This window comes from Electrona antarctica, assembly GCF_951216825.1.
Source record: "Electrona antarctica genome assembly, chromosome: 5".
Taxonomy (NCBI): Eukaryota; Metazoa; Chordata; class Actinopteri; order Myctophiformes; family Myctophidae; genus Electrona; species Electrona antarctica.
Genome location: NC_136810.1, coordinates 23710880 through 23737594, shown reverse-complemented (window position 1 = coordinate 23737594; position 26715 = coordinate 23710880). Strand labels below are relative to the sequence as shown.

Below are 26715 nucleotides of genomic sequence, written 5' to 3'. Positions count from 1 at the left end.
AAAAGACGGAGTAGCAAAACGAACCATGGCAATGTTCAAAACACTTCAGCAGCCTGATATCTCCGACCACCACCACCAACACCACCACCACAGCGCATCATCATCTTCTCAATCTTCTCCACCGTCGACCACCACCACCGCCAGCTGGGCTGCATGCATTGGCACAACATCCACGTCTAGTACCCGCACCACGACCACCTTAGACAGCGTCCAGCTGCACGGAGGAGCGACACCTGGGCCGCGCCGGTGGATACAATAAAATGAGGGTCATCTTCATCCAGAACGCCGGTTTCGTCGCTGCTTTCTCGGGATAGATTATAATAAAGGAGGGCAATGACGCCTTTTAGTTGAGAAGGAGTCAGTGATGTTGTTGGCAGCGTTTTTAAGACGATACTGAGAGTGTGAGAAGAAGACAAATCAAATGTGAATGACCCCAGCGAATACCCCGACGACAGACTACGAGATCATGCCAATCCTCTAGGCGAGAGAGACGAATAGACCGAGTTTTTTTTCTTATTTTTTTAATCGCTTATTATATATATTTTTTTATTTTTTGGATAGAGTTCCTGTCTGTAGATACAGTAGCCTACTCCGCTTCCGACATGCTTTGCCCTGTCGAAATCTGAATACATGATTAGTCTACATGTTGCAATAGTCTAACTCTTAGAATAATTAGATAGCGATTATTATGTAGGCTATCCGGATTTTATAGACCGATAATGTCTTCTTGATGGTTTTTGTTTTTTTGTATAGGCTACTATTTAATCTAACACTATCGCGCAATACAAAACATGGAGAGGAGAATCCTCTGATCACCGAATCATGATCAAAGCGATTGATCGATTAAGACAATCTGGAATGTTTATAGTTCCCTGGCCATGATTAGTTCATGATAATAGTCTATATGACTAGCGCGCATTATTATTCCTTGTAATTTATTTATTTATTGATACTACTATTATTAGGCCTATAAGTATTATATTATCAAGTTGTTATAAGTACCTTTTAGTTTGAGATATTTAAACAGTGGGAAGTGAGGTGTTTTATTTTTTATTTTTTATATATATATAAATAAATTGCCCACTTCCCTAGAGAGATGGAAACAGCTTGTCTATCATCATCATCATCATCATCACCCCGCCGGGGGGGACTACTAGTATCCCGGTCTGGAACCAAACAACAAGCCCAAACCTCCTCCTCCTCAGCGGTCAGACCGGCTGGTGGGCCGGCCCCCTCCCCTCCGGCCCCCCCTGCACCCCCCCGACCCGCCAGCGGCGGTTCTCCGACGAACACCGCCGAGAGGAGGAGCGTGAAGAAGCACCACCACAAGCACAACCTGAAACACCGGTACGAGCTGCTGGAGACGCTGGGCAGGGGCACCTACGGCAAGGTGAAGAAGGCCATCGAGAGGCACTCCGGCAGAGTGGTGAGTCAATCAATGACCAGTATAGTGAGAACTGTGAGACAACTGAAAGACGCTCTTAAATCACTATCAAAGTGCAGCACGGTCCGGCCCGGGGACCCTTTCCCCCTAGGGGTCCTTGGGGAGGCTCCAGGTGGTCCCCCCCACACAGCTACAAATCTTTAGCCCTATAGTACAGTGTTGAAATAGTTTTGAATAATTTTAAAAGATTCTAATATTAATCTTCTCTCACGGAGGTCGCTGGCACAGCATATTTTCAGGTGGGGGGCTGCAAAATACATATGGGGGAGGGGGGTCCTTGACATGAAAAAGTTTGAGAACCACTGCTCTTAAACATCTGTAAACATCTGTCACAGTGACAGCAGGGCCCTTTTAGGTCCAGACGTCTGTAATTCGGGCCCATACGATTGAAACGCCCTCCTGTGAATCATCAGCACACTACAAACAACGCTGCAGTGTCCAAAATAACTACTTTCTTTGACGGAGGCGTGTGTCTCACGTCATTCCCCCTCTGGGAATTCCCCTGTGTTTGCTCAAAGGCCCCTAGGGGCCATGGGAATCTCTGCTGCACGCGCTCACTGTCCCCGAGCGTGGGGCTAGCATGCAGCACGACCGGACGCACCAGTGCAGATGTTTAAACCCCAGCCACTGACTGACCCCAATGTTATACACATCATTGAAGCCGGCCCAACAGTCCTCAATGGCGCCCACTCACTCACATGGAAAATCAGTCCCAGAAATACACTGTTGTTCATTGCAGGAACGGATAAAAAGCCTATTTATAGATAACTCTTCTACCTCTCTCTCTGTGCGTGCGTGCGTGCGCGAAAACATTTGTGGGTCGTGGTTCATACATTGTTCATACATTTAAAACGAACTCAAACTTTTTTCATGAATAAAAAAAAAAAATCACAAGTGTGTGAAGTGAGCTGTGGAACTATACTGTAATTGTTTTACTGTACTGATTTACTGGTACTGTAGTCAGCTTCCCATCATGCACCTGTGCATAGTGTGAAGCTCAACAGCGCCACATTCTCACCTATTGGTACCCTAAACAGACATAGGGACACAGAAAGCTACACGATGGAGATGGTCCATCGCTCAAAAATCTAAGAAATTCCATAAATCAGATTAGAAAATACTTAAGAAGTAGTGAAAATAGCTGATCTACAAGCTCATAGCTTCTAGATCAGCTATCTTTAGTTTGGGTCACCGGGAGACATCAAATATCTCTTTTTGGGTCTCGAGCTAAAGCCATCTTTGTCTGTTGTTGTGGGTGTTGCCACTCCATCAGGGTGACTTTGCCCTTGGAAGTCTAACGTAACTTCTGCTATGATCTGTCCTTACAGACCTGTCCTGCACAGCACCTCAAATATTTCCATGTGTGGCAGAATATGACCCCTGTACCCATTCTGGCAGGGACAGAGGAACGTTCCATGTACTGAGAATGATTGGGGGGTGGGGTTGGATTTATGCTCAGCAACATCCTGGGTGTTCATTTACCCACAGTACCCCTGGTAACCATATTTTGGCCATGTCATTGTAGGTGAAATATTTGTAAATCTTTCATATTTAAATCCAGACCACAAGATAAAAAAAAATCTTTATTGACGAGCATGGCCATGGGAGACCACCTCCAACCACCACTGTTATGTTAGTTATGTATGTATTAATATACATTTACCATACATGCATTACAATGATACGTGGGGTTCTGCAGAGTCGGGCCTCCCCCTAAAGGCTTTGTTCAATGCCTTGCACTTACAGCACTTTCATTCCCAGATAAAAAGTCTGCAAACACTTTCATTCCAGAGAAGACAAAATACGTTCATGCATGATGTACATCAACACAACTTATTTACTCTGAATAAGGTACAATTTACCCATCTCCCAAGTTGTCCCAATCGGCGCACTCAGACAATGCCCTACTTTAACCACATCAACCCTAGTGTCCCTATTCTGGGCATGTCATTGTAGGCGAGGATTCTTCAAAAATAGCAGATACACAAGCACACCGCATCGTTATGCGTTGTGTGAGTTTGTAAATCAGCTATTTTCTGCGAAGAGATTTGGTGTAGAGGGAAACGATTATGGGGCAGTCAGACTACTGGGTGTCAAAAGTGTATAGTATAAGTGGTCATTTCAACATAAATTATGTATTGTAGTGTTTGGTGTAAGGATTATGTTACATGCGAACAAGAGTTTTGCGTGCATTATGACATGTATATTAACATTTCTAATATACAATGTTTATAAATATTGTGGCAAAGCAGACCCTTGTTGTGAGTTATAATGATTGATTTAAAAAGTTCCCCAAAAGCTTATTTTTCCAATGACAAATCAGACTCATTGAGAACACATGCGAATACACCCAAACTCTAATATTGTCTAATAAATTCCAGATTGTATCGTTTAAAACCCCATGAGCTCTAGGAATCACTAGGCTAATCCCTACATTCCTTGTCCTTATCTGCAGCAGTGGTCCAAGCTTAACATTCTGACTTCTAGGGGCTAAAACCTGAGACGAAATGGGACGCCAGTGAAGCTTAGGCCCATCTCACACCAGTGGCATTTGAGGAGAAGAAAGGGGGGGGGGGGGGGGGGGGCTGTATATTTGAGTTGAATCTTATCTTTAGGGAATCAGTGTCTCGGTACATGAGGTCCCAGGCAGCAGAACTCAGACAGACAGACAGAGAGACAGGGCTCTTGTTGGGCACGTGTTGCTATGGTTTACTTGACCCCTGACCCTGGGCCCTTGGTGTTCATACGGCAGATATAGCAGCGTGGTGGTGAGAGGGTTGCGCAACCAACATGGCTCTGCCACTGTTTGTTTTCTGTGGCGTGCCGGCAGCTGTCTTCCACGAGAAGAGCAGACGGCGCATCAGGTATGAGTGACTAAAGAGAATGTGAGGGAGCTGAGAATGTGTTTGTGTACAGTCGGTGCGCTTTGTGCTCGTGAGGAGCTGGTTTAATGGACTTATGGAGATTGATTAACCTCATGAACCCTAGCATCCCTTTTCTAGGCTGTGGCATATCATAAAATGCAAATTTGGTGAAAATATCAGATCTACAAGCTCACAACTTGTAGAGCTTGTAAATGAGCTATTTTCAGTGAAGAGAATTGGTGTACAGGGGAAAATGGACGGGACCAAGACCAAGTATAGATTCCTGGGGGAATCCAGTCAACAAAGTATGTACTGTATAATATATGGTTCAAGTTCACATATGCTGTGTGTCAGTGAAAGTGTATGTGAGGCATGATTTATATTAAAGATCTCCTATGTTCGGCGAGTGACACCGTCACACGACAGAGCACAGATAAAGCATGAGTGAGTGCATGCTCTCTAATCTGTGCTGCCACATGCTGTGTTCCTTGGCAGTTGTGCCTGGAAAGCTAGCAGAAGGGAATTCAGTCCATGCCGGACGGAGATGCCTTGGAGGTATTTCTGCGTGTATCTGCTCCACGTGCACGTGTCAGTCGCATGTTTTGAGTGTGGTGACAAGCAAGGTGGCAGGCGGCGGCAAGGTTTGCATGTGTGTTGGTTGGTGACAAGGAGATACAGATGAGTGCTGTTTGCCATGTAAGATGAATTGAGATGGGTGACAGGAGGGCCCCCGATGGAGAGTGACACATGAAAAGCCATCCCCAACCAGCAGGAAATGAGATCGGAGGGGACAGTTAATATCCTGTATGGGGGAACGGGGGTGCAAGGAATCCCACCATAACAAGAGCACAGGGTGTCAGTTAGGGGGGGATACAGACAGAGTTACATTAATATGAGCTTAAAGCACTAGATTACATCACTCCCCAACAATGGATTCACTGGGGAGGACTGGAGAGAGGGGGAAAAACACTGACATTCCTCTGCTATGTGTGGCTACAGCTGAAGACGTTTTAGGATTTCTGGCTCCGGTTGAGAAGATATAGTTCTCTGGAATAGTTAAGGGCTCCTCTTCCTCCCACACAGTCTCTGTCTCTCTGTCTCTCTGTCTCTCTCTCTCTCTCTCTCTCTCTCTCTCTCTCTCTCTCTCTCTCTCTCTCTTTGTGTTGTTTCTCTCTCTATCACTTATCAGTCTCTGGCCTTTTCTCCTGCTCTCTGTGTGTCTCCCGTTCGCCCTTCATCATCAGCAACATAACTTGAACATGATCTCCAGGGTGAGAGGAGCCAGGTGGGGTGAGCTTGCTCGTTCGTGATGGATACCTCATCTATTTTAATGGCCTGAGAAAAGCACCGGCCGATGTCAGGCTCTAGTGAAGCGAAACGCGGACTTTCACTTCAAACAAGGCCCATTGTTGCGTACAGAGCCGGCAGCGCTGGAGGCGGGCAGGGAGGGGTGAACGTAGTCGGCAGGACAGTGCCGGTTTGCTGTGAGTGACGGTAATATGGAGCTGCTCTTGGGGAAGAGCTGTGCCGGTGGGACCGGCCAGCTGGCCGGCCCGGTGGGTAATCTGCAGTCCTGTTTAACGATCCACAAAGGGGGGTCAGGGCCAGGAGGAACATGAGCACATATCACTGTTGTCAGGTGGAAACCTGGTATGTCCAAAGCTGTTACTTTTCAGTAATGATAAGAAAAAAAAAAAACCTGATCCACTGTAGTTGGTATTTATTTATTTTTATCTTAATTGTAATCCTGGGCGCTACACTTCCTCTGCCAACCTGGGGGGAGCAGCGGACTGACCTCATGCTTCCTTATATGCATGAGGAGTCCAAGCTGCCTCTTTTCACCTGACAGGGGAGAGTTTCCCCGGCCGGACGTAGTCACGTAGCGCGTGGAAGGAACACGTTATTCCGACCAGTTCTGTAGTTGGTATTTAGTCAAAATAGCAAAGAAAAGCCAACATACAATCTTGTTGTGAGCTTGTAGATCGGCTATTTTTTACTGATTTTGTCATACAATTTATGAAAAAAGAAAAAAAGTTGAAATATGGAGATACAAGGTTTCTGCCCAATCGCAACGATATGCAAGAGATGGCTAGCTTGGTCACAAGCCAGTTGTGGGGAGGCCAGCTTGTTTAATGAGTTTGCATACACAGGGTGGTATTAGGGTCATGGCTTTTAAAAAGATTGATTGCTGGTTATTCTCCAAGAGAGGGACATTTCAGACATGGAAACCTTACTTGCTTTGCCACAAGTTTCTGGTTAGTATATGGAAGATCCGGTGCAGAATTGTAAACCTTCGTTGCCAGAGTTTGAATACGATCTATAGGGGATGATATGGAGGTGGCAGTTGGATGCTGTAGCTCTATTTGGGCTAGAGCCCAGAATGGTCAAGTTCCTTCCATCGTCATAATATTTCTAATGGCAGTTGGCAATGCGCCCTCTCATTCCTAAATTAAATCCAGGAAGAGGCTGACTTTAACTCTGCAACAAAGGATGGAACTTAAAAACCTTACTCGGGTTTTGTGGCCAGGCGGATAACTCTGAATCCAATGAGGTAAAGGAAAACCACAGTGTTAAGGCTTTTACTAATTAAGAACACCGGGTAACGAAGGCAAACACTCAGCATGGGGACACACAGAGCCCCTTCTTGTTTATGGCAGAATAAGTTTTTTTAATTCTATGTAATCAAGATTTGCTCTGGATGGGAGCTATTCCGGTTTGGGGTTATTTTTATGGATGTATACGGTAATTAGCTTGGCACCCGTTACCGCCTGTGGTTTCTGCTGCTTGGAATAAAAGTTGGGCTCCCCGGAATATGGCTGCTTTGCTCCAGGAGGACAAAAGTTTAAACTAACAGAATTCAGAGTGAATAGGCCCTATGCAGGCCAGATCAAAGGACACCCGGGACTCAATCTGGAATGTTTAGGCTACAATTATAGGGACATGTGCAGGACTGTGTACTTTCTATTGGGTTTATTTGGAGTAGCCCGCCAGCCTTTCATTTTAAGAGCGCATTGGCTAAAACGCTAGAGATTTCAATGCGCGTCCAATTGCGGTCAAGTCTCTTAGCCTGCTGTTATTTGCACGACAGTGAAAAATCATCCAGTCACATCTAATTGTTGCCTCTTGAATCTACTGCGAGATCCCCCCTCTGGCAAGGCCAGATAGGCCTCAAACGCTGACTCTACTCCTCGTCCTACTTATCCTGACTGTTTTAGTCAACATGACAGCCTTTGCCAGACAGACGGTTGCTATGGAAATCCCCCCGCGTCGTGATTCCGCCACCTGATCTCTCAATTAGTGCAGGGTGAGGGGCCCGGTTCACAGACCCAGCCCAAACACTGACTAACGGCAGGTTAAATGCGGGCTTGGGTCCAGAGAGAGCACAAAGGAAGCTTCCATTACCTGCCACCATGTCGTGCCAGGTTGTTTTTCTCAAACTGGCGCACCTTAATTTGTGACTCCCACCCACCCTCCCACGCTATACAACACCCCGGAGGCTGGGAAAATGACACTGTCTGCATGAGACCTGGGGAATGACCCCCCTCTCTCCCTCATGTCTGATGATACAGACAGGTGAAGAGAGGGTTAAAGATCACTATAGGGGCCCTGTGGGACTCCAGGAAGGGAGGTTAGATGAGACTGAGGACTCACAGAGAGTTTATTGTAGACTAGAGGATGGGGATGTTGCAACAGGAGCTCACATGTTCCTCTAGACAGGTGTGTGTGTGTGTGTGTGTGTGTGTGTGTGTGTGTGTGTGTGTGTGTGTGTGTGTGTGTGTGTGTGTGTGTGTGTGTGTGTGTGTGTGTGTGTGTGTGTGTGTGTGTGTGTGTGTGTGTGTGTGTGTGTGTGTGTGGAATAGCGGCGTTGACATTATATAAGACAAATGCACTTGGATTACGACATTTGTGCACAGCAACACTCTTGAAAACAAAATATTGCATTGTGGATTTGACAGTCACCTTAATTCAAGTGGCAATTTTTATTTTATTTTTTTATATTTAAATAAAATATTCTTTAGGGGCATGTCATGTGATCTACCTGCACAGCCTTTGTGATCTACTGGTAGATCGCGATCTACCTTTTGGGCACCCCTGATGTAGATCATTTGTTTGTTTCTTTAGCCACTCTCCACTTTACGATAGAACTAGCACGAAAACAAATTTCACCCACTTTTCTTCTTTGTTTTTTTACTTGTGTAAACCTGATGTGACAAAGCTGATTCTGACATGCAATACTATACAAGAAATCATCAAGGAGAAGTAAAAAGTATATTAAAGCAGAAAACCAGATGCTGGATTCTCTGGTTGTAATAATAACCAAGTGGTTGTTGTTGTTGTTGTGTGTCTACAGGTGGCCATCAAGTCCATTAAGAAGGATAAGATCAAGGATGACCAGGACATGGTCCACATCCGCAGGGAGATCGAGATCATGTCATCTCTCCGCCACCCCCACATAATCACTATTTATGAAGGTGAGGACCTGCCTCATGTCCAATGAGAAACACACACACACACACACACACACACACACACACACACACACACACACACACACACACACACACACACACACACACACACACACACACACACACACACACACACACACCACTGTGGCCAGGCTGTGTAAAGTGTCATGTTATGATGTACAGATGTCATACTGGAGCTGTGGGATGTTATTCATATGATCATCTGCTCTGTTCATCTGCCTGGGACAGACGTTGTGTGTGTGTGTGCGCGTGCGTGCGTGCGTGCGTGCCCGTGTGTGTGTCTCCCACATAAGAGGTCTCCCCCCTGGTCTTCCCTAGTCTTGATCTCAGGGCCAGACATCTGCTGATACTTAGAGACATCTGCAGCTGGGAACCAGACTGGGATCGTCAGACGCACGTGTCTCTCTCTCTCTGTGTGTGAGTGAGTGAGAGTGAATGTATAAGTGTCTATGCCTATGCGCATATCTGTGTGTGTGTGTGTGTGTGTGTGTGTGTGTGTGTGTGTGTGTGTGTGTGTGTGTGTGTGTGTGTGTGTGTGTGTGTGTGTGTGTGTGTGTGTGTGTGTGTACGTGCACGCGGCTACACATTCATTTACTTCCTGGTTTACGTACAAAACTTGCTATTATCTCTACATTTTACGGCACTGTCCATGGTTTTGATCGGCGATGTTCTGTCTGACATAACCAAGCATCTCATTTGGAATATTAACGCTTCCAAAGAGAGATCAGACTTATAGCGTGAGGTATTAGTGGAACATTTCACCTCACGGTTTTGGGGGGAAATGGAAGGTAGGGCTTTTCAGAGTAAAATCCTCATCTTCTTGGCACTCCCCGGTAAAAATAGTGTTAATCTGGTCCACTGCTACAGTATGCTGAGGCAGGATTCCCCTTAGCTATCTTTTTCATAGCCAGCAATATGTGTTAATTTCACTCTGAGAGTGAGCAAAATCACAATTTCTTACAACCTACATTTACAGAGAATTTAGCTTGTGTAGTGTGTACTGCAAGTTTTTAAATATCAAGGCCTAACAAGCACCTCCTGTTTCCTCATGCAAAAAAAACAACAACTATCGCCTATGAGTGGCTGTAATCCAGTTTAAACAATTCACATTGAATCCCATGAGTGCCGCTGCCCACAATCCGTCATCCTAACTGAACGCAGCCTCAGCCCATGAGCACAGGGGCTGTCAGAGTCATGAGGCCGCTGCCGTGAGTGAGCAAGTGGCATCGGTTCCATTTGTGACTCGTGACTTATTTTTATGTGTGTGGGTCAACAGTCTCTCCCTCTCGACTCTACGTCCTGTCAGGGACAAGGGAAAAGGTTTGCCTTGTGCCACATCGGTCGTGTTGCCGGCCGCTGCATGCTGCCCAAACTTGGCTCACTCCGGCGTGCTGCTTCCTTTGTTTGGTTTCAAAGTCCTCCGAGCGGATCGTTATCGGCTCCTCCAGTGTATATATACGGCGACAAACAGCACTATTTGTCATGGGAACGTGCCAGTCGTCAGCTGGAGGGCTGCGGTTTAGCCCAGTTTGTCCTGCAGTCTGGGAGAATGATTAAAAGAGCACCCGGCTTCATAAACTCTTGTGGAGTCCATGTGCTGGCGCTGTGTGTGCGCGCGGCACCGCCTCCCTTTGTACCCAGACCCCAAGCGCCCAGCCTCCTCTCTGCCAGGCTGTTTCACTTACTGTACCCCTTGCTCGCTCGCCCTGCTTTTTGGTGTTTCTCCTTAAAGCTCTGTGTTTACTGTCGCGGCCTGGCCTCCGCCCAGCCTCGCCTCGGAGATGTATAGAACCCCTCCCTCCCCAGAGATGTGTATCCGGCAACACCCTCAACAGCCCTTGCTAACTTGCTTGTGTGAAGCAAATCTGATCCAGATGTGTGTGTGTGTGTGTGTGTGTGTGTGTGTGTGTGTGTGTGTGTGTGTGTGTGTGTGTGTGTGTGTGTGTGTGTGTGTGTGTGTGTGTGTGTGTGTGTGTGTGTGTGTGTGTGTGTGTGTGTGTGTGTGTGTGTGTGTGTGCGCGTAGATGGATTTGTACCACTCCCCTTGCGTTCTGCATCCATCAGCATGCTATGTCTGTGCAAGGCTTTTAAAAAGCCTTGAATGTAATTCTGAAATGGCATAATATGTCTTAAATCTAACTTGCCTAAACCTGCAGCAGCCCTGTTAAAGGAAAGCAAAGTACCCAAGGGGCAGACTTCCAGCGTTAAAGGTCAACACTCCAGGTGTTATTGTGTGCCAGCTTGAAGGTTGAAAGTTCTGGATTTATAGTCAAGGACTATTACATCAGCATGAAAAAAGTCCCAAGCTTACAAATAGGCAGCCTGCCGGTTTGTGTAGATGTTTATTTATTTTTTAATATTCTTACAGTCTGCTGCATGGCCCTCAAGAGTATTCTATACTCTACTAACAAAACCTGCTTTCTGCCCGCTGTGTAAGACGGAGTACAGAGGCCATTGTACAGCACAATGGGGACTAATTACCAAACAAAACACAGTGAGTGACAGTGGGGGAAGAAGCAGTGACGTGTGCCCAGGGAGTAGCTAACCAGAGTTATGTAAGCCAGGTAATTACCTCACCACCAGGGGTCAAAGGTAAAAAAAAGAAAAGAAGAAAAAAGGTAAAAGGAGAACCCACACAGGGACCCGACGCTCCGAGCAGCACACTCTGCTGCTCCGCTATCATATGGCTCACTGCAAATGTCACCTGGGGTCACCGCCTCGTCCCTCCTAATCAGAATGCCAGAAACCGCGTTCTCTCTCTCTAGCCTCCTCCCTCTGGGTGTTTTTGTTACCGATGCTAACGCTAGCCAGTAACAACCAGCGGGCATTACCATCAATCAGCAACCATGTGTTTTTGTAGAGGATTATGTCTAAAAGAAAAAGGATCCATGTAGGAGAGAGCGAGAGTAGTGTAGCAGCTTATGAAGGTTGTTCACTCATGGGTGCAGAAAGCACAGGTCTTCACCCCCGCTGACCCTGCTGTGTGGGATAAAATCAACACACAATGAGTAGAAACAAGCTTGTGCTGTGTTGTTGTCACACCTTCCAGCTCTCCCTCTCCCTCTTGCTTGCTTTCTCTTTCTATCTGCCTCATCCATCCATCCATCTTCAACCGCTTATCCGTAGTCTGGTCGCGGGGGCAACAGCTCCACCAGAGTGTTCCAGACTTCCCTCTCCAGAGCAACATTAGTGACTTCCTCCTGCGGGATCCCGAGACGCTCCAAGGCCAGTGAGTCGATGTGTTTCCTCCAACTGCGCCTTGGTCTGCCCCGGGGTCTCCTCCCAGTGGGACGTGCCTCAAGGACCTCCCTAGGGAGACGCCCGAAAGGCATCCTAACCAGATGCCCGAACCACCTAAGCTGGCTCCTTTCCAGGTGAAGAAGCAGCGGCTCTACTCCGAGTCTCCCTCGTGTGACTGAACTTCTCACCCTATCTCTAAGGGTCATGACCCACACTTCATGACCATAGGTGAGAGTAGGAACGAAGATTGCTCGGTAGACGGAGAGCTTTGCCTTCTGGCTCAACTCTCTTTTCGTCACAACAGTGCGGTACAGCGACTGCAATACCGCCCCTGCTGCTCCGATTCTCTGGCTGATCTCTCTGTCTGCCTGACTAATCATTTCTCTCCCCTTATTGTGTGAACTCGCCGGAGGCCAAGCAATGTTCCCAAGTCACCGGATTATACATTAACATTACAGCGGTGGTTCCCAAACCTTTTCATGCCAAGGACCCCCACATTGACACTCATTAGCATATGGACCCCCATTTGAAAAGATATGCCAGGGACCTCCATAAGAGAAGATTTTTACGGCTTACGATTCTCAACCCGTTTCATTTCAAGGACCCCCAGTTTGACATGAATTAGGCTACAGACCCCCACCTAATGGCATTTCTATCTCTGGGACCCCCATTTCATATTGTAAAATCAATGTTAATTTAACGGGTCCATTTGTACACTCTCAGAGTTACAGACCCATAAGGGTCCATTGGGTTCCAACCTATCATTTAGCCTGGGACCCCTGGAACTCTCTCAAGGACCCCTGGGGGTCCCCGGACCCCACTTTGGAACCACTGCATTACAGAGTATCAGAGTTTAGTTTAGCTTTGTTTATTTATTTGACATAGACGTCACAATCACATTGGATGAACCAGATGCATTGCTTAAAGTGTATATAGCATGAGTGCTAATTTCCAACACCTGTCCACAGGTGGAGGGTTTTCGCCAGAAGTACAAAAAATAAAAAATATATATTGCCAATGACAAACGCCTCAGTTCGCCTCCATGTAAATGGATTTGTTTTCAAATGCATTTATCTTGGATTCTTTTCTGTTGTGCTTTTAATCAAAACAAGCTTTATTCTTGGCCCATAACTCCATCGCGGTTACAAAATGTATATTTCGGGTGAATTAAAATAAAATCGTGGGACCCTACATAGTCGTTGTTTACTTCCGGGTTCACGGCCCGGGAGTTTTTGGTCTTCAAAATAAGAGTATGCACTGAATAGCCACCGGCGTGGCAGTGGCGGAATAGTGGCCAGTCAATGAGTTAACTTGTGAAACAAAAGTATACATAATCGTTCCAATGACAAGTCAGAAACTAGAGGAGAGGTGAGCAAGTCATGCAGGGTTTCTCTACTTACTAAAAGGGCCATATGCTTTAGGGTAAGATGTTTTCCTATGTGTACATAGATACTGGATTGTGGTGACCAGGAATGTGGGACCGAGTTGTGAAACATGGTGACATGATGTGAAGCTGATGAGTTACTCTCCGCTCCTCTCCTAAATGCATGCGTCTGTTCATTTCTCCTCCGTTACCCTCTCTCTCCAAGGGGTTGGCTTGATTGAAATAACAGCCCCTCCCCGCAGTGTTGTTAAGGGCCGCAGCCAGACTTATGAGGTGGAGTATTAAGGTGATGTAACCCAGGGAGAAGTGAAGCACTGAGATGCAGCGTGTGCTTCTCTGGAATCCACCGGGGCCGTCCAAAACTAGGTGGGGGGTAACGGGGACTAATCCACTCGCCATGTTACAACGAAGAATGTCCACTTTTCTTGACGATTACAAACTGTAGAAATGGAGCTGGGATCACTGTGTAAACAGTCCTCCCACTCTCCCTGTAATCTCATTGGCCTCTATAGTTGTGGTACAGTATAAAAGCAGATCATAGTTTTGATAAAATATTACTGGACCGAGGCCAAGGATAGGACAAACTGTTCTCTTTGTCTTATCTTTCTTGTCTTTTCCAACGCAGTGTTCGAGAACAAGGACAAGATCGTGATCGTGATGGAGTACGCCAGCAAGGGCGAACTGTACGACTACATCAGCGAGCGCCATCGCCTGACCGAGCGTGATACGAGGCGCTTCTTCAGACAGATAGTCTCTGCTGTGCACCACTGTCACAAGGTGAGAGGACATACACACACACAGTACAGTATCAACACTGCACACTTGCATGCAGAGTAATTCACACAAACATTCATTTTCACAGCCACTCCCTGTCTTACTTTTGCTTTTTTCGGTTTTAATTACACGCTGCCACACACACACACACACACACACACACACACACACACACACACACACACACACACACACACACACACACACACACACACACACACACACACACACACACACATACATTCCTTCTTCCTTCATAATCATATCCCAGGGTGAGAGCTTAACCACATTAACCCTGTGGCGTCCATATTTGGGGCATGTCATTATAGGCAAAACATTTCAAACATTTTCAAAAAGAAATTCCCAAAAGCATTTTTTTCAAAACCGATCGCGAAGTCCTGTGCGTTTCACTATTCATCGTATATAGGGCAAAGTACTGTATATAGTGGCTTAAGTGCTTAATGTGACACTAACCAATGCATCTCCATAGTTCAACCGCACATAGCCAGTCTGTCTGCCGCGCTGCGCTGCTTTTCTTGGCCCACGGGTGTCGGGGAGTCATCTGGTTCTGAGTGGGGCTGCGACGCGCTGCCAATTGGATTCATGCTGTTACACTTGCTTAGCGTTGCACGCACGCTGAACAGCTCCAGTGCTGCTGGCTCTGTTCTCGCCTCCTGTCAATCTCCACAGTCTCCCTAGGGACCCACCCACACCCACACCCCGTCCTCTCAACATGTTAATCCCCCCCCACCCCTCCGACCCCTCCCAGGGGTTGCTTGGGTGGGTTCTCCCCCTAGTCGCTCGACATCCAGCTGGCGATAAGGATGATGTCATGGTTTCCTAGGATAGGACAGTCCCAGACAGCCGTGGGTGATGACTCATATCGCCACCGCCAGGCACCGCCCACTACCGCCACCTCCTCCATAACCCGTCGGGGGTGCGGTAGCGCGGTTGCCTTTCCATGACGCGTCGTTTTATTTTATTTCCCCCGACAGACTTCTTCTGCAACAGTGGCCACGCCTCAGGCGTTTTCTCATTGGATAGCGCTGCATTGTTTGGTGCCACCCACCCCAAGGGGAGACAGACAGACAGACACTAAGTGACAGTGGAAGAGCAACACAGCTGTTTCCACTTAGCCATTTAGCCTACTTTAATTGCCAAGTACTATGTTGCAGTGTCGAAATAATAATAGTACTTGACAATGGGAAAGTAAAAATTTGAGTTGACAAAAGTTAGTGCAATTTGGAAATACAGTATAACTGATTCCAACCCCATTGGTTGGTATGCAACTTGAGAGGTTCTGATTGGACAGCGCAGGCATCGGACCACGCGGTTGCGGGCTGTCGGTGGGCTGACGCCTCGATTGGGCGTCCTCCTCTGGCTTTGTCTTTGGTCTAAGCTCCGCCCCCTTGACATTAAGTGGTTATGTGCAGAAGGGAAAAGAAATAAATGATGCTTGTTGACAAGGGAAACAGGAAGTGCCCACCCCTTTTACTTCACCACCACCAATCACAGCCATGTCAACACATGGTCTCTCAAAACAAACAACCAATGTGGTGTCTCTCTCTCTATCTCTCTCTCTCTCTCTCTCTCTCTCGCAAACGGTTTCCCCCCCCTACCATAGTTTCATTACCACAACATGTTAATTCCCGTGCTCTTTAAAAAAATAAAACGGCACTAACAACATAGTTGTTTTTTAATCCCAAGATGTTGTGAGAACATCATTCACCCTGGTCAGGGTAATTACAAGCTCATGTTTATGTGACAGATGTGAACCACCTTTTTGAAGAAACTGCTATAGTCCCCAAAGGGGACCAGCCCCAAAAAACGCTACAACCCTAACGAGCGTGCCTCGATTTCTTCTGATACCTGTTTGGCAAGGCAGCTCTGTCGGGATTGAACCATCTGTTACCGTAATGCCACGCAATCATTCATCGTTCAGGTTTGCGAGTCAGGAAAGGAGAAAGGGATGCATCAAGGATGTTTAATTTAATTTACATAATATGCATAATATTTGTTCTGGTTTCCCTCACACAGAATGGGGTGGTGCACAGGGATCTGAAACTGGAAAACGTGTTACTGGATGATAACTGTAATATTAAGGTAAGGGTTTACGCTGATACCCCTGTGTTCTTTTGGGGCTGTGGTTCTCAAAGTGGGGTCCAGGGACCCTCAGGGTTCCTTGAGGGGGTTCCAATTGGACCCTTACATGTCTGTAACTCTGAGAGTGTCCAAATGGACCTGCAAGGGTCATTTGGTTCCGTTTGTACACTTTTATGAAATAAAACTTTCTTTGAAATGAAATAAAAAGTTTGAAAATGTTTTAGGCCACTGGTTCTCAACTTGGGGGTCTGCATTTCATATATAACTAGGGTTCCTTGAAAGGTTTGAGAATCACTGTTTTAGGTCATTGCTGTGTGTTAGACTACAGCAAGGTGCATGCCATTATAAAATACTAATTTCACCTCACCACAATTGATCTCCGACCACATTAACAATTTGGTTGCCTCTGACGGAATTCTCCGTCAATTCATGTACTTGATATGAAACGGTTTAGCTGAAAATCTACTTTTAACACTGACCCGGTTGCTAGGCAACGTCTTCGTCACACCAATCAAACCCTTGCCTCCAATGCTCTCTGAGGATCACATGGCTAAATGACAGCCCGTCTCTCCTCTCGTCTCGTCTCCCTGCAGATCGCTGACTTTGGCCTGTCCAACCTCTACCACAAGGACAAGTTGCTGCAGACCTTCTGTGGCAGCCCGCTCTACGCCTCGCCAGAGATCGTCAACGGGAGACCCTACCGCGGCCCGGAGGTGAGGCCCCCGGGGGGCTCTGGACACACACACACACACACACACACACACACACACACACACACACACACACACACACACACACACACGCACACACACCATCTGCAAAGATTTTGTGCCAAGACACCCATAAGTGAAGTTTATTATTCCTTTTTTCCATGTTTTGAAAATAGCCGAAAGATGACATTGAGAGCTTGTAGATCAGCTATTTTCACTGTTAGCTGACATATTAAATAGGGTTAAATTGTTCCTCCTTTTGCTCGTGGCTCATGAACCCCTGTGGGTTTCCAGAACCCACTTTAGAGAACCTCTAACGTAGTCTGTAAACCCATACTGCATACAGTGCATAGTCATCTTAATCGCCACTGTTGTTATCGTGACGTAGCTCATACATAGTCACACAGCGCGCGGGCGCGCACACACTCAGCAGAGAGGGTTGTGGGTAGGTTTTAGTGGGTGGTTCTTTGGTGGTGGTGGTTCTTTTGATGAGATTAGAAAGCAGTCCCGCAGGGAGAGTTCTCTCACATCTCCAAGTATTCGGGGGAGTCCAGATACTGTCTATGACCCCCCGCAACCCCCCCCCCTTCCTGTCCTTCCTTTGAAGTGGGGAATTGTGTTATAACTGCTGCTGCTCACACTGTCTCCTCCCTAGGAGGAACGGAATGAGAATGCCACCGAAAAGAGCTCACAGCCAAAGCTTTCAGAGTCCGACAACGTATTTATTTATTTACATTTTTTCTTACAGTTTCTGAACTCTGTTTAAGGCTCCCAAAAAAAGAAAGTAAAAGAAGAGAAAAAATGTCTCTTTGTCGCATAAAAAACAAAATAGAAGACTTTTTTTTTTTAGCTATCCAAGTCTAACCGTTCAATTTAGCATAATTGACTGTAATTTACTCAAGAGTGCTAAAAACAACAGCGGGCCGATCGCAATCGAAATTATAGAATCCCGGTAGGGAGAGAACCGCAAATTACAGCAAACACGAGGCATGTAGAAGTAAACCTAACAATGGTGCACGCCTCACCTCGGGGGTGGGGATGCACATTCCTGGTGCAGGTTCCATAAGCGCCTAGGGGACTTTCTCTTGTGACTAAACATGCAGGCAGATATACAGGCTGTAAACCGCTGTATCTGCCTTCCTACTCCCTGACACTCTAACCATCAGGAGACCTGTTTCTCCAAAACCGCTCTCACATTTCTGATGACCAACTCTAAGGCATGATTTAGTTGCAAGCCAGTTTCATCTGACAAAAATAGGTTGCGTTGTTGTGAGCATGCTCACACACGTGCGCACGTGCATGCACAGGCCAGAGTCTGACACAGACGTGTGCTAATCAGTGAGGGGCAGTGTGTCTCTGCGGAGCCGACAGGGTCCAGAGTCTCTGCTAGATAGATTAATTAGGTGCTGTGTCTGTCTGTCTGTCGTCCACCTCCACATACAACTTCCCACACCTACTGATGTCAAATACTCAGTCTTATGTAACTCCTTCCACTGAGAAATTAAGACCCTGGTGTCAAGTATTGATTGATTGACAAAAAATATATAAAAAAAGACATGTACAGCTTGGGGGAAAAAGGAAGGGGTTAACGAGGTGGGGCGTAGTCACTTGTCTAAAGGGTGAGCGATCATTTCCTCTCCCTGTTGGCCTGCTGAAAGGTGGATTTTCAGGCCGCCAGTGATTTGCATTCTTTTGGGGAAGGGGTCGGGGTATTCCACACTTGGGGTAGGACTGCTTGAAGCTGATAAGCACAAAACGGCTCCCCCTGGCCATAGAAGTTTGGTAACCCACGAAGGAGACCCGCGGTCAATTCCTGAGTACACACTTAGACCTTCAGTTTCAGCTCCACCCAGCTCATGGCCGCTCAGATGGTCATGATGAATGCTTTTTTTTTGGGGGGGGGGGGTCATGATGAATGCTTTTTTGGGGGGGGCACTTGGACATATAGACATGGCCCGAGGCAAACCGGTGACCTCCTGATTACCAGACAACCTCTATGACCACAATGCTATGGCCGCCCTATGAACAGCTTTAAACTGCATGGAAACAAGCAGTTTCTTCCCAAGATTACTAGCATTTGTCAGCATTCCGAAGTTCGGGACCCGGACACACATGAATGCACAGACACATACTGTACAGTGCAACACGGTACCAAAAGCTCTTTAGCAGAGATCGTTTTGATTGCATTGATGTGCGATGGGTGATGCTTGTTAATGTCAGAGGAGATCTCCAGTATTAAACTCAAAGGTCTCTCTTGCGTGGCTGAGCAGAGTGGAACCCAGTCTCACGGCAGGCCCTGGAATGCCATGAATCACTGACCACACCAGGACTAGGTACATGTGTTTCCATTGCATAACCCCATCGCACCTCCTCGTCGTTTGTGCACAATGTCTGTGTGGCACAGGAAAAGGTCCGTGACGGTCACCGCATTGTACGTCATCGCCTCCTGTATACAGCATTCCTTGCGTCTTTCTACGCTAAAACCTGATAAACCAGAAAAGCCTTTTGGTTTCTTGTATAGTCCTCATCACTGCTGCTGACCCCTAATGTTTGGTCTAGGGAGGGTGTAGAGTAGACAACCACATGTCTCCATGCATGTGGAATCACCGTCCGCTTGTTTTCACCAGCTGGAGGGAGTTATGCATGCAGAGCAACATGCTATAACTCCCAGTTCCGGAGACAGAGATGGCCCTCAAAAATCATGAAAGTGTGAGAACTACTGATTTTAAAAGGCATTTGTAGAATGGGCCTCGGGTCGTAATGATGAAGACCTGTTTGTCTTGAATGAAGACACCTTTTGATGGTTGTGTTTTCTTTCTTTGTTTGTGCCACACATACAGGTGGATAGCTGGGCTCTGGGGGTGCTTCTGTACACCCTGGTCTATGGGGCCATGCCGTTTGACGGGGCAGACCACAAGAACCTCATCCGTCAGATCAGCAACGGGGAGTACAGGGAACCCACCCAGTCCTCAGGTAGGCCAGGGTCACATGTCCTCTCTTCCAGCTCTGCTTCTGTAAAGGCCACAGACACGCATGAATTATTATAATTATGTTATTATTATTAACCACTTACACTCTATATACTTCCTTGACCGGAGTCCCCCAGGGATCTGTACCTGGCCCCTCCTTTTATCTCTCTATCTCTAGCAAAAATCTACATGTAGACCACCTATTGTCGCCGAATGTTTTGCCTATTATGACAGGCCCAGAATGGGGACACAAGGTTTCATGTGGTTAAAATGACATATCTGTACTGACACACTCTTGTACCTCTGCTATGCCTCTGTCAGATGCCCGTGGTCTGATTCGCTGGATGCTGATGGTCAACCCTGAGCGACGGGCCACAGTGGAAGACATCGCCAACCACTGGTGGGTCAACTGGGGCTGGAAGAACAGCGTGTGTGACTGCGAGAGCCAACGAGACCACGGAGGCTCACCCATGCTGGCCCGCTTCATCGACTGGCAGAACCGCACGGAGAAGCCCACCGCCATGCCCCAGCCGCTCCGCCTGAGGCCCAAGAAGTCCAAGAAGGAACACAACGAGGCGGAAGCTCCCTACTGCGACGAGGAGGACAAGCCGGGCCTGAAGAGACCGAAGGGCATCCTGAAGACCCGGGTGGCAGGAGAGCAGCGGTCGCCCAGCCTGGAGGAGGTGGAGCTGGGGCAGGAGGCGCTGGAGCAGGAGGCACTGCTGCGAGCGGCCCAGGGCGTAGAGGTGTCCTCCAGCCCGGAGAGGGAGGAAGAGGAGCCAGCCAAGATGGTGCCCACCCTGCCCAAGAAAGGCATCCTGAAGAACAGTCAACAGCGGGAATCAGGGTACTACTCTTCCCCGGAGCGCAGCGAGTCCTCTGAGCTGCTAGGGGGCACCAGCATGTCTCTGCTGGCCAGCTCCCCACCCAGGAGAGTGCCGGGGAGGAAGGGCATCCTGAAGCGGAACGGCAAGTACTCCACCTACAGCGGGCCTCCCTCTGCGGCGGCCGTGGCGGCGGTCCTCGGAGACCCTCCTTCCTCCGCCGATTCGGGCCTGTCCCGCAGCCAGAGCCGACCCTCCAGCATGGTCGGGGAAGACAGCTCCAGCTTGTCCCTGTCCCCCAGCTCCCTCGGTGGCGCCGAGTGGCCCCCTTCGACCCCCCACCTGCGCCCCAAGATCAGGGCCTGCGTCTCGGCCGAAAACCTGTTGCAGCTCGCCAACTTCAAGGGCTTCCAGGCCGCACCGGCACCGCTCCAGGGGTCCAAGTTTGGCCGTGGCCCCAGAGAAAAGGGGTCCTCCCCGGGGGACAATGGCAGCTTCTCCCTGCTGGGGGATCTGGAGGACATGACTCAGGTGTACCAGCAAGCCCTGGACATCAGCAGCAACCTCACCTAGCAGCAAGGTGGCAGAGTGAGCATCTGGCATTAGCGTGTGCATGTGGGGGAGTGTAGACATGTATTGTGGGTTTCCATGACGACCAGTGTGTTGCTGGGATGCACCTTTTGGGAAGCTGCGGTTTCCCAAACAGAGTTCAAATGCTGATGGGAGAGAGATATATTTACACCCATGCACATGCACACGCAAATGTACACATTTATTATGCACTTCTCTGACCAGGAGGAAATGGTTTTCAAGAATGTGAGTAGGCGAGAGAGAGAGAGAGAGAGAGATTGTAGCTGGCATGAGAGCATGCCACCCAGTCTGCCTTTCGTGGCACACCAAGACTTTGCTGTGTTTTAAAATGTTTACATATTCAGCAGAAAAAGGCAAGTTAGTATCACAAGAAGCGAAGCAACCAGAAAACTGGTTGGCTCTCCTAGCAAAGCACCCATTTTGTGAGATTGAGTTTACAAAAGCACCTTAAAACTCACACAGAGCACATGCTTTTGTGATCTTTACTTCATGATTACTTTTTTTTTGTTTAGAAACAAAACCAGGGTCTTGCTCCAAAATAACTGACAATGTTGATTATTTATTAATATTTGCGTAGCTTTTAGATTTTGAATACCAAACTGGGGGGTGTTACTGGCTGTTACTGGAAGAGTCAAAAGCTCATTTGTCTCCCAACCCTTTGTGTGGAACTGACATATATAATAATTATGTTGCTCAGTGATGAGAAGCATAATATACATACTCGACACATATAGCTATGGCTGCGCATGTAAAACTCGCAGACAAGTATATCTCCCTAAAAGTGTATGTCCTATATATGTGTATGATACTAGGGAATATGTAGGAAGTGCCTTTTTTTCTATTGATTCATAATACGATTATGTATGTCATTTCCTGAAAAGTGGAGAGAGGGGGAGAGAAGCCAGGCCGACCTGTCACCAGTTGTGCTGTTTAAGATTTTGTTTGTGAATGTGGAGAGGGTGAGAGAGAGAGAGAGAGACCCGGGACCTTGAACACACAGCTGACTGGCCTTGATATCAAGGGTTCAAAAGTCACCCGAGACATTTTGAGGCTGTTGAGAACAAACGGCCTCATCTGCACCCTGGCGTCCGTTCAGAACTAGTGCACGCGCGCGCGCACACACACACACACACACACACACACACACACACACACACACACACACACACACACACACACACACATACACACACACACACACACACACACACAGATAAGTGGGAACCCGCAGGTACTGTAGTGTTGGAGAGAGGTCTCCCAACTTGCTAGCAGCATGCTATTTGTCGTATGATTTGTTTGATGTGTCAACAGCGTAGGTGCTAGAAGGTTCAACTAGAGTGACCTTTACTGAAGGCCGATGGCTCAGTCAGACGGCCCCTTGCAGCCTTGGAATGTTGGCCTGGCAAATAAACCCAAAAGCCACCTGAAGCCGCGCGACTGTCACTTGCCTAAAGGAACTGATCTTCACGCTACGCGATGCAACACGTCGTATATATATGTACAGTATGGATCAGCTTCCGTGTTGTTTTTTAGGTTATTGGTAAAGCGCCTTGACAAATGGATGTTGATGTAATATAAAACAAAGTTTTATATAAAATCTATTAAAAAAATAAGAAGAAAACTATCTTTTTCCACAACAAGGTGGTTTCCTCTGTGGGGCTGGTTAATGTTTTATCCCCCCCTCCCCCTGCTGTGGAAAGAGCAAGTGGGGTTGTTTTTTAGTGCGCTGATGACAAAGCACATTCCACAGACAAAGGCTGGAGACGTGTTGGTGCTGGAGATCTTATCAGTCCAAAGCTCCGAGTCAGCAGCACAGGTGGGACCTGCGGTCTGTACTAGGCCCCTCCAGCTGTGTACACTAGTCCATTATGTCAACCAAGCACAATTAGCCAGCTATTGTTTTCATTTGGAGAGGTAAGAGAGGGGTAGAGGTAGAGCGCAGCCATTTGTGGCTCGAGGGTCGAAAAAAAGAGTAATGAGAATGTGGATGAAAAGAGTGATGCCTTGAATTGGTGGTGAAATGAGAGAGGGCTTTCCTGTAGAGCACAGGAAACGGATCGGTAGGAGTTGGGTTTGTTGAAGGAAGCAGTTTATGTCGAGTAGTGAAAGTAAAGAAAGTGAGCAGACGGAATGTAAATGCAAAGTTATTGTTTTAAGTGCAGGAGATAAGATAAAGCTGTTGAAACGATTACGGTAGGTTTGACCGTGTCACGGGCTAACAAGGGTCTTTTTAAAAATGTTTCTGAGGTATAGGAATCCCCCCCGCTGGCGCATGATGAAGTCATCTTTCACTGGGTTTTTAACTAGCGTTTGTTTTCTTTTTCCTTTTCTTTTCTTGGCTGCGGTGACTGACGAGTGATTTTTTTTGTTCAAATGCAGAGAGACTGCATGTTGACACAGCTTGTCTTGTGGGTCAGTGTGTGACTTTGTGTGTTGTGATCCGTTGTGGCCTTAGCGTAGTGTGTCACACTTTTCAGCAAGCATGGGCGAGCGGTGGACGCCGGGTGACTGACATTGTTCAGAATGTCAAATTATGTAGATGGGGAAATTATGCAGTAAACTACATGTAGCCATAGTAAAGTAAAAAAAAAACACCCTGCCATTTTGAATGTCGTGAGTCTGCTTTGTGTGAGGAAAAGGTCCCGGGTATGGATTTAGTTGAAAGACCTGTTACGTATTATATTACATTTTTAATTGCCTTTTTTATTGCATTTTTATTGTCAACTGGATTTACAGTGATGAAATTATACTATGTTAGTATTTTGTTTTATTATGCTTCTGTTTTTGATTCTCCAAAATATAAGAAACTTTATATTGCTTTATGTTATGGCAGAGAATACATCCTTCCTAAGGGTTTGGCCAAAACTCAGAGAGAATCTGATCCGAAATCAGTTGAAGTCTCAGTTTTTTTCTCCCCCCCCCCCAATTTTGATACACCACCAGTGAGGCCAGAAGCTGGTCTGAGATCAGCTATGCAGATTAGTAATCCAACTGCTTCCAGAGTAGGAAGGAAAGACATACAGTTGGACTCAGCCCAAGTGGAAGCATATCTTCTTATGAATACAATCTCTGTGATCTTACCAATAAGCGGATATGTGCCGTCACATTGACAGCTTGTCTCCAAAGAATGATCTCACCTCTTACCAAAGCAGGGGGGGGGGGGTCCAAAACATCAAATGGGATTTATAAAGCAATGGAAAGAATCTGATGATGAAACTCTCAATCTGCCAAACTGGAAATAACTGGTGCATATCCGTTAGTTAGCAGAAAGTCTAATCATAGGAAAACTTGACTGGATATTGTTATGACAATAATAAAAAAATAGTATTATGTTATTTAAGTATTATTTTTGTTACGGCTCATTAATATTGTTGGCTAATGCCACGGTTTTGATTTATTTTCTTTCGGTGTCGGTTTGTGAATCTGGACTGCCGAGGTGGATTAAGTTGAGTGCCTTCGCAAACTTTTACATTTCTTTTCTTTTGTTTTTGGATAATGAGAATAATTACCAATGTGTTTTTTTTATACTTGTATTTATTTGTGATCAAGCCATTTCATTTGATGTAAAATGACTTTTCGTTCATGCTTCAGCCTGCTTTAGAGCAGGGCGTTCCCAAAATCTCCCAAATTATTGAAAATAGCCGATGTACAAGCTGTTCAAAGCGTTGCGATGCGTTGTCAGCTTGTAGATCAACTTTATTTTTTTAATTTCATGGGATTTCAGTTTGGGAACCACTGCTCTAGAGCAGGGGTTCTCAACCCGTGGGTCGCGACCCCTCGGGGGGTCGCCAAATTATTTTAGGGGGTCCCCAAATTATAAAACAAAAACAAAAAAACATTTTTTTTTAAATTTTATTTTCACGATTTTTCAAAAATAGCAGACCTACAAGCTCGTAGCGCGCCACTCGGTGGCGCCACTCGGTGGCGCGCTATGAGCTTGTAGATCTGATATTTTTCAATAGCTAAATTATAACATAATGCTTAAAACACCAAAAGGGGTTCCCGCCCAAAATGGTTTAAGGTTATTGTAGCAGTCAATTTATATTGGGGTTCGGGAGGGGGGCGGGGCGGGGGTCCCGAGACATTGCCGAAGCATTTCCGGGGGTCCCCGGCCAAAAACGTTGAGAACCCCTGCTCTAGAGTGTGGTGTGACGCATTCAGCCTGCACTTGGTCATACAGTGTGTGTTGTGCTCCAAAAATAGCCGTGGATGGGCTGTTTTCGTATAGATTCAGCTTTATACACCAGGGTTTCAATGTAATGGGATTCAGCAGCAGATTGTCACTGTGAATGTCATGGCCAAGTATGTCTTTTTGGGAGTAAAATAAAAAAATAAAACGATAAGATTTCAACTCAATCCTGCAAAATGTCTGTCATCCATGTGGGTGTATCGCCATTGAACCATGTGCCTCTGTAGTACTGTATCAACTGAAATAAATGGATCATGAAAGAAGTTGATGCGTGTGCACATTATTGTCACGAGTCTAAGGCTGCAAAAGAAGAAAGTCCAAGTTGAATTTATTGTTATTTATGTTATGTATTCATTTTCAAAACCAAAACACAAAAACACCAGGAAGCCCCATTTAAAAATAAAAACTACAAACTTGTGTTCTTGTAGATTAGCTATTTTCACTTACCTCGACTTACAGTAAGCAAGAGCAACACAAGGTAATACATCAAATACATATAAATAGTCATCAATGATCTTAAGTAAGCTAAGAACCAAAAATCCGTCTAACAGAGTATCTGTACAAACAATAAAACTAAGTATACACTATAAAATGATATGTCTACATAATATGCTGAATTACATAATTTAGCCTGCAAGGACCCAGATGCTGGTCTCCAATGCAAGCGCCAACATTTCTACTGTTTGGGAATCCAGCTTACAATCACAGTTTACATCACAGGTAAAAAAGTGTTTTTGTTTTTTTTGTGAATAGTTCCCATCGTGTTCCCATCTGGGGGGGGGGGGGAATAAGGAGATCAAGGCAGGAAAATAAAGAAAGTTTGAGCACTTTACCACAAAAAATACAGATAAAGGGTGGTCTATAGATATTTACAAGCTTTTGCTACATACGGTACAATTGAAAGGTCTCTTAGCTTTTTACACAAAGAGTAAAGTAAAGTTTTTTCCCCCTGTATGGGTCCTCGAGTGCTTTCTCACATTAGATATTGACAAGCCTTTGCTACAAGACTGTACAACTAAAAGTTTCAAAAAACATGTTTACAAATAGTAGGCTAAACTTGAGATAACAGCTGTGTACTGTGCATTATACTTAAGGACACTAGACAAGGGTGACCACGTCCACCTTTGCGTGGG

General features: G+C 46.5%; 1 protein-coding gene across 1 annotated transcript; it reads left to right on the top strand.

Moving 5' to 3' along the window:
* On the top strand, positions 1 to 25217 carry nuak1b (NUAK family, SNF1-like kinase, 1b). Its single transcript, XM_079501683.1, has 7 exons — positions 1 to 1426; positions 8660 to 8780; positions 14048 to 14199; positions 16234 to 16299; positions 16893 to 17012; positions 19850 to 19982; positions 20300 to 25217. The coding sequence occupies exons 1-7, from the start codon at positions 1097 to 1099 to the stop codon at positions 21373 to 21375; spliced, it is 1998 nt and encodes a 665-aa protein (XP_079357809.1). The 5' UTR covers positions 1 to 1096; the 3' UTR covers positions 21376 to 25217.
* The last annotated feature ends 1498 nt before the right edge of the window (positions 25218 to 26715 follow it).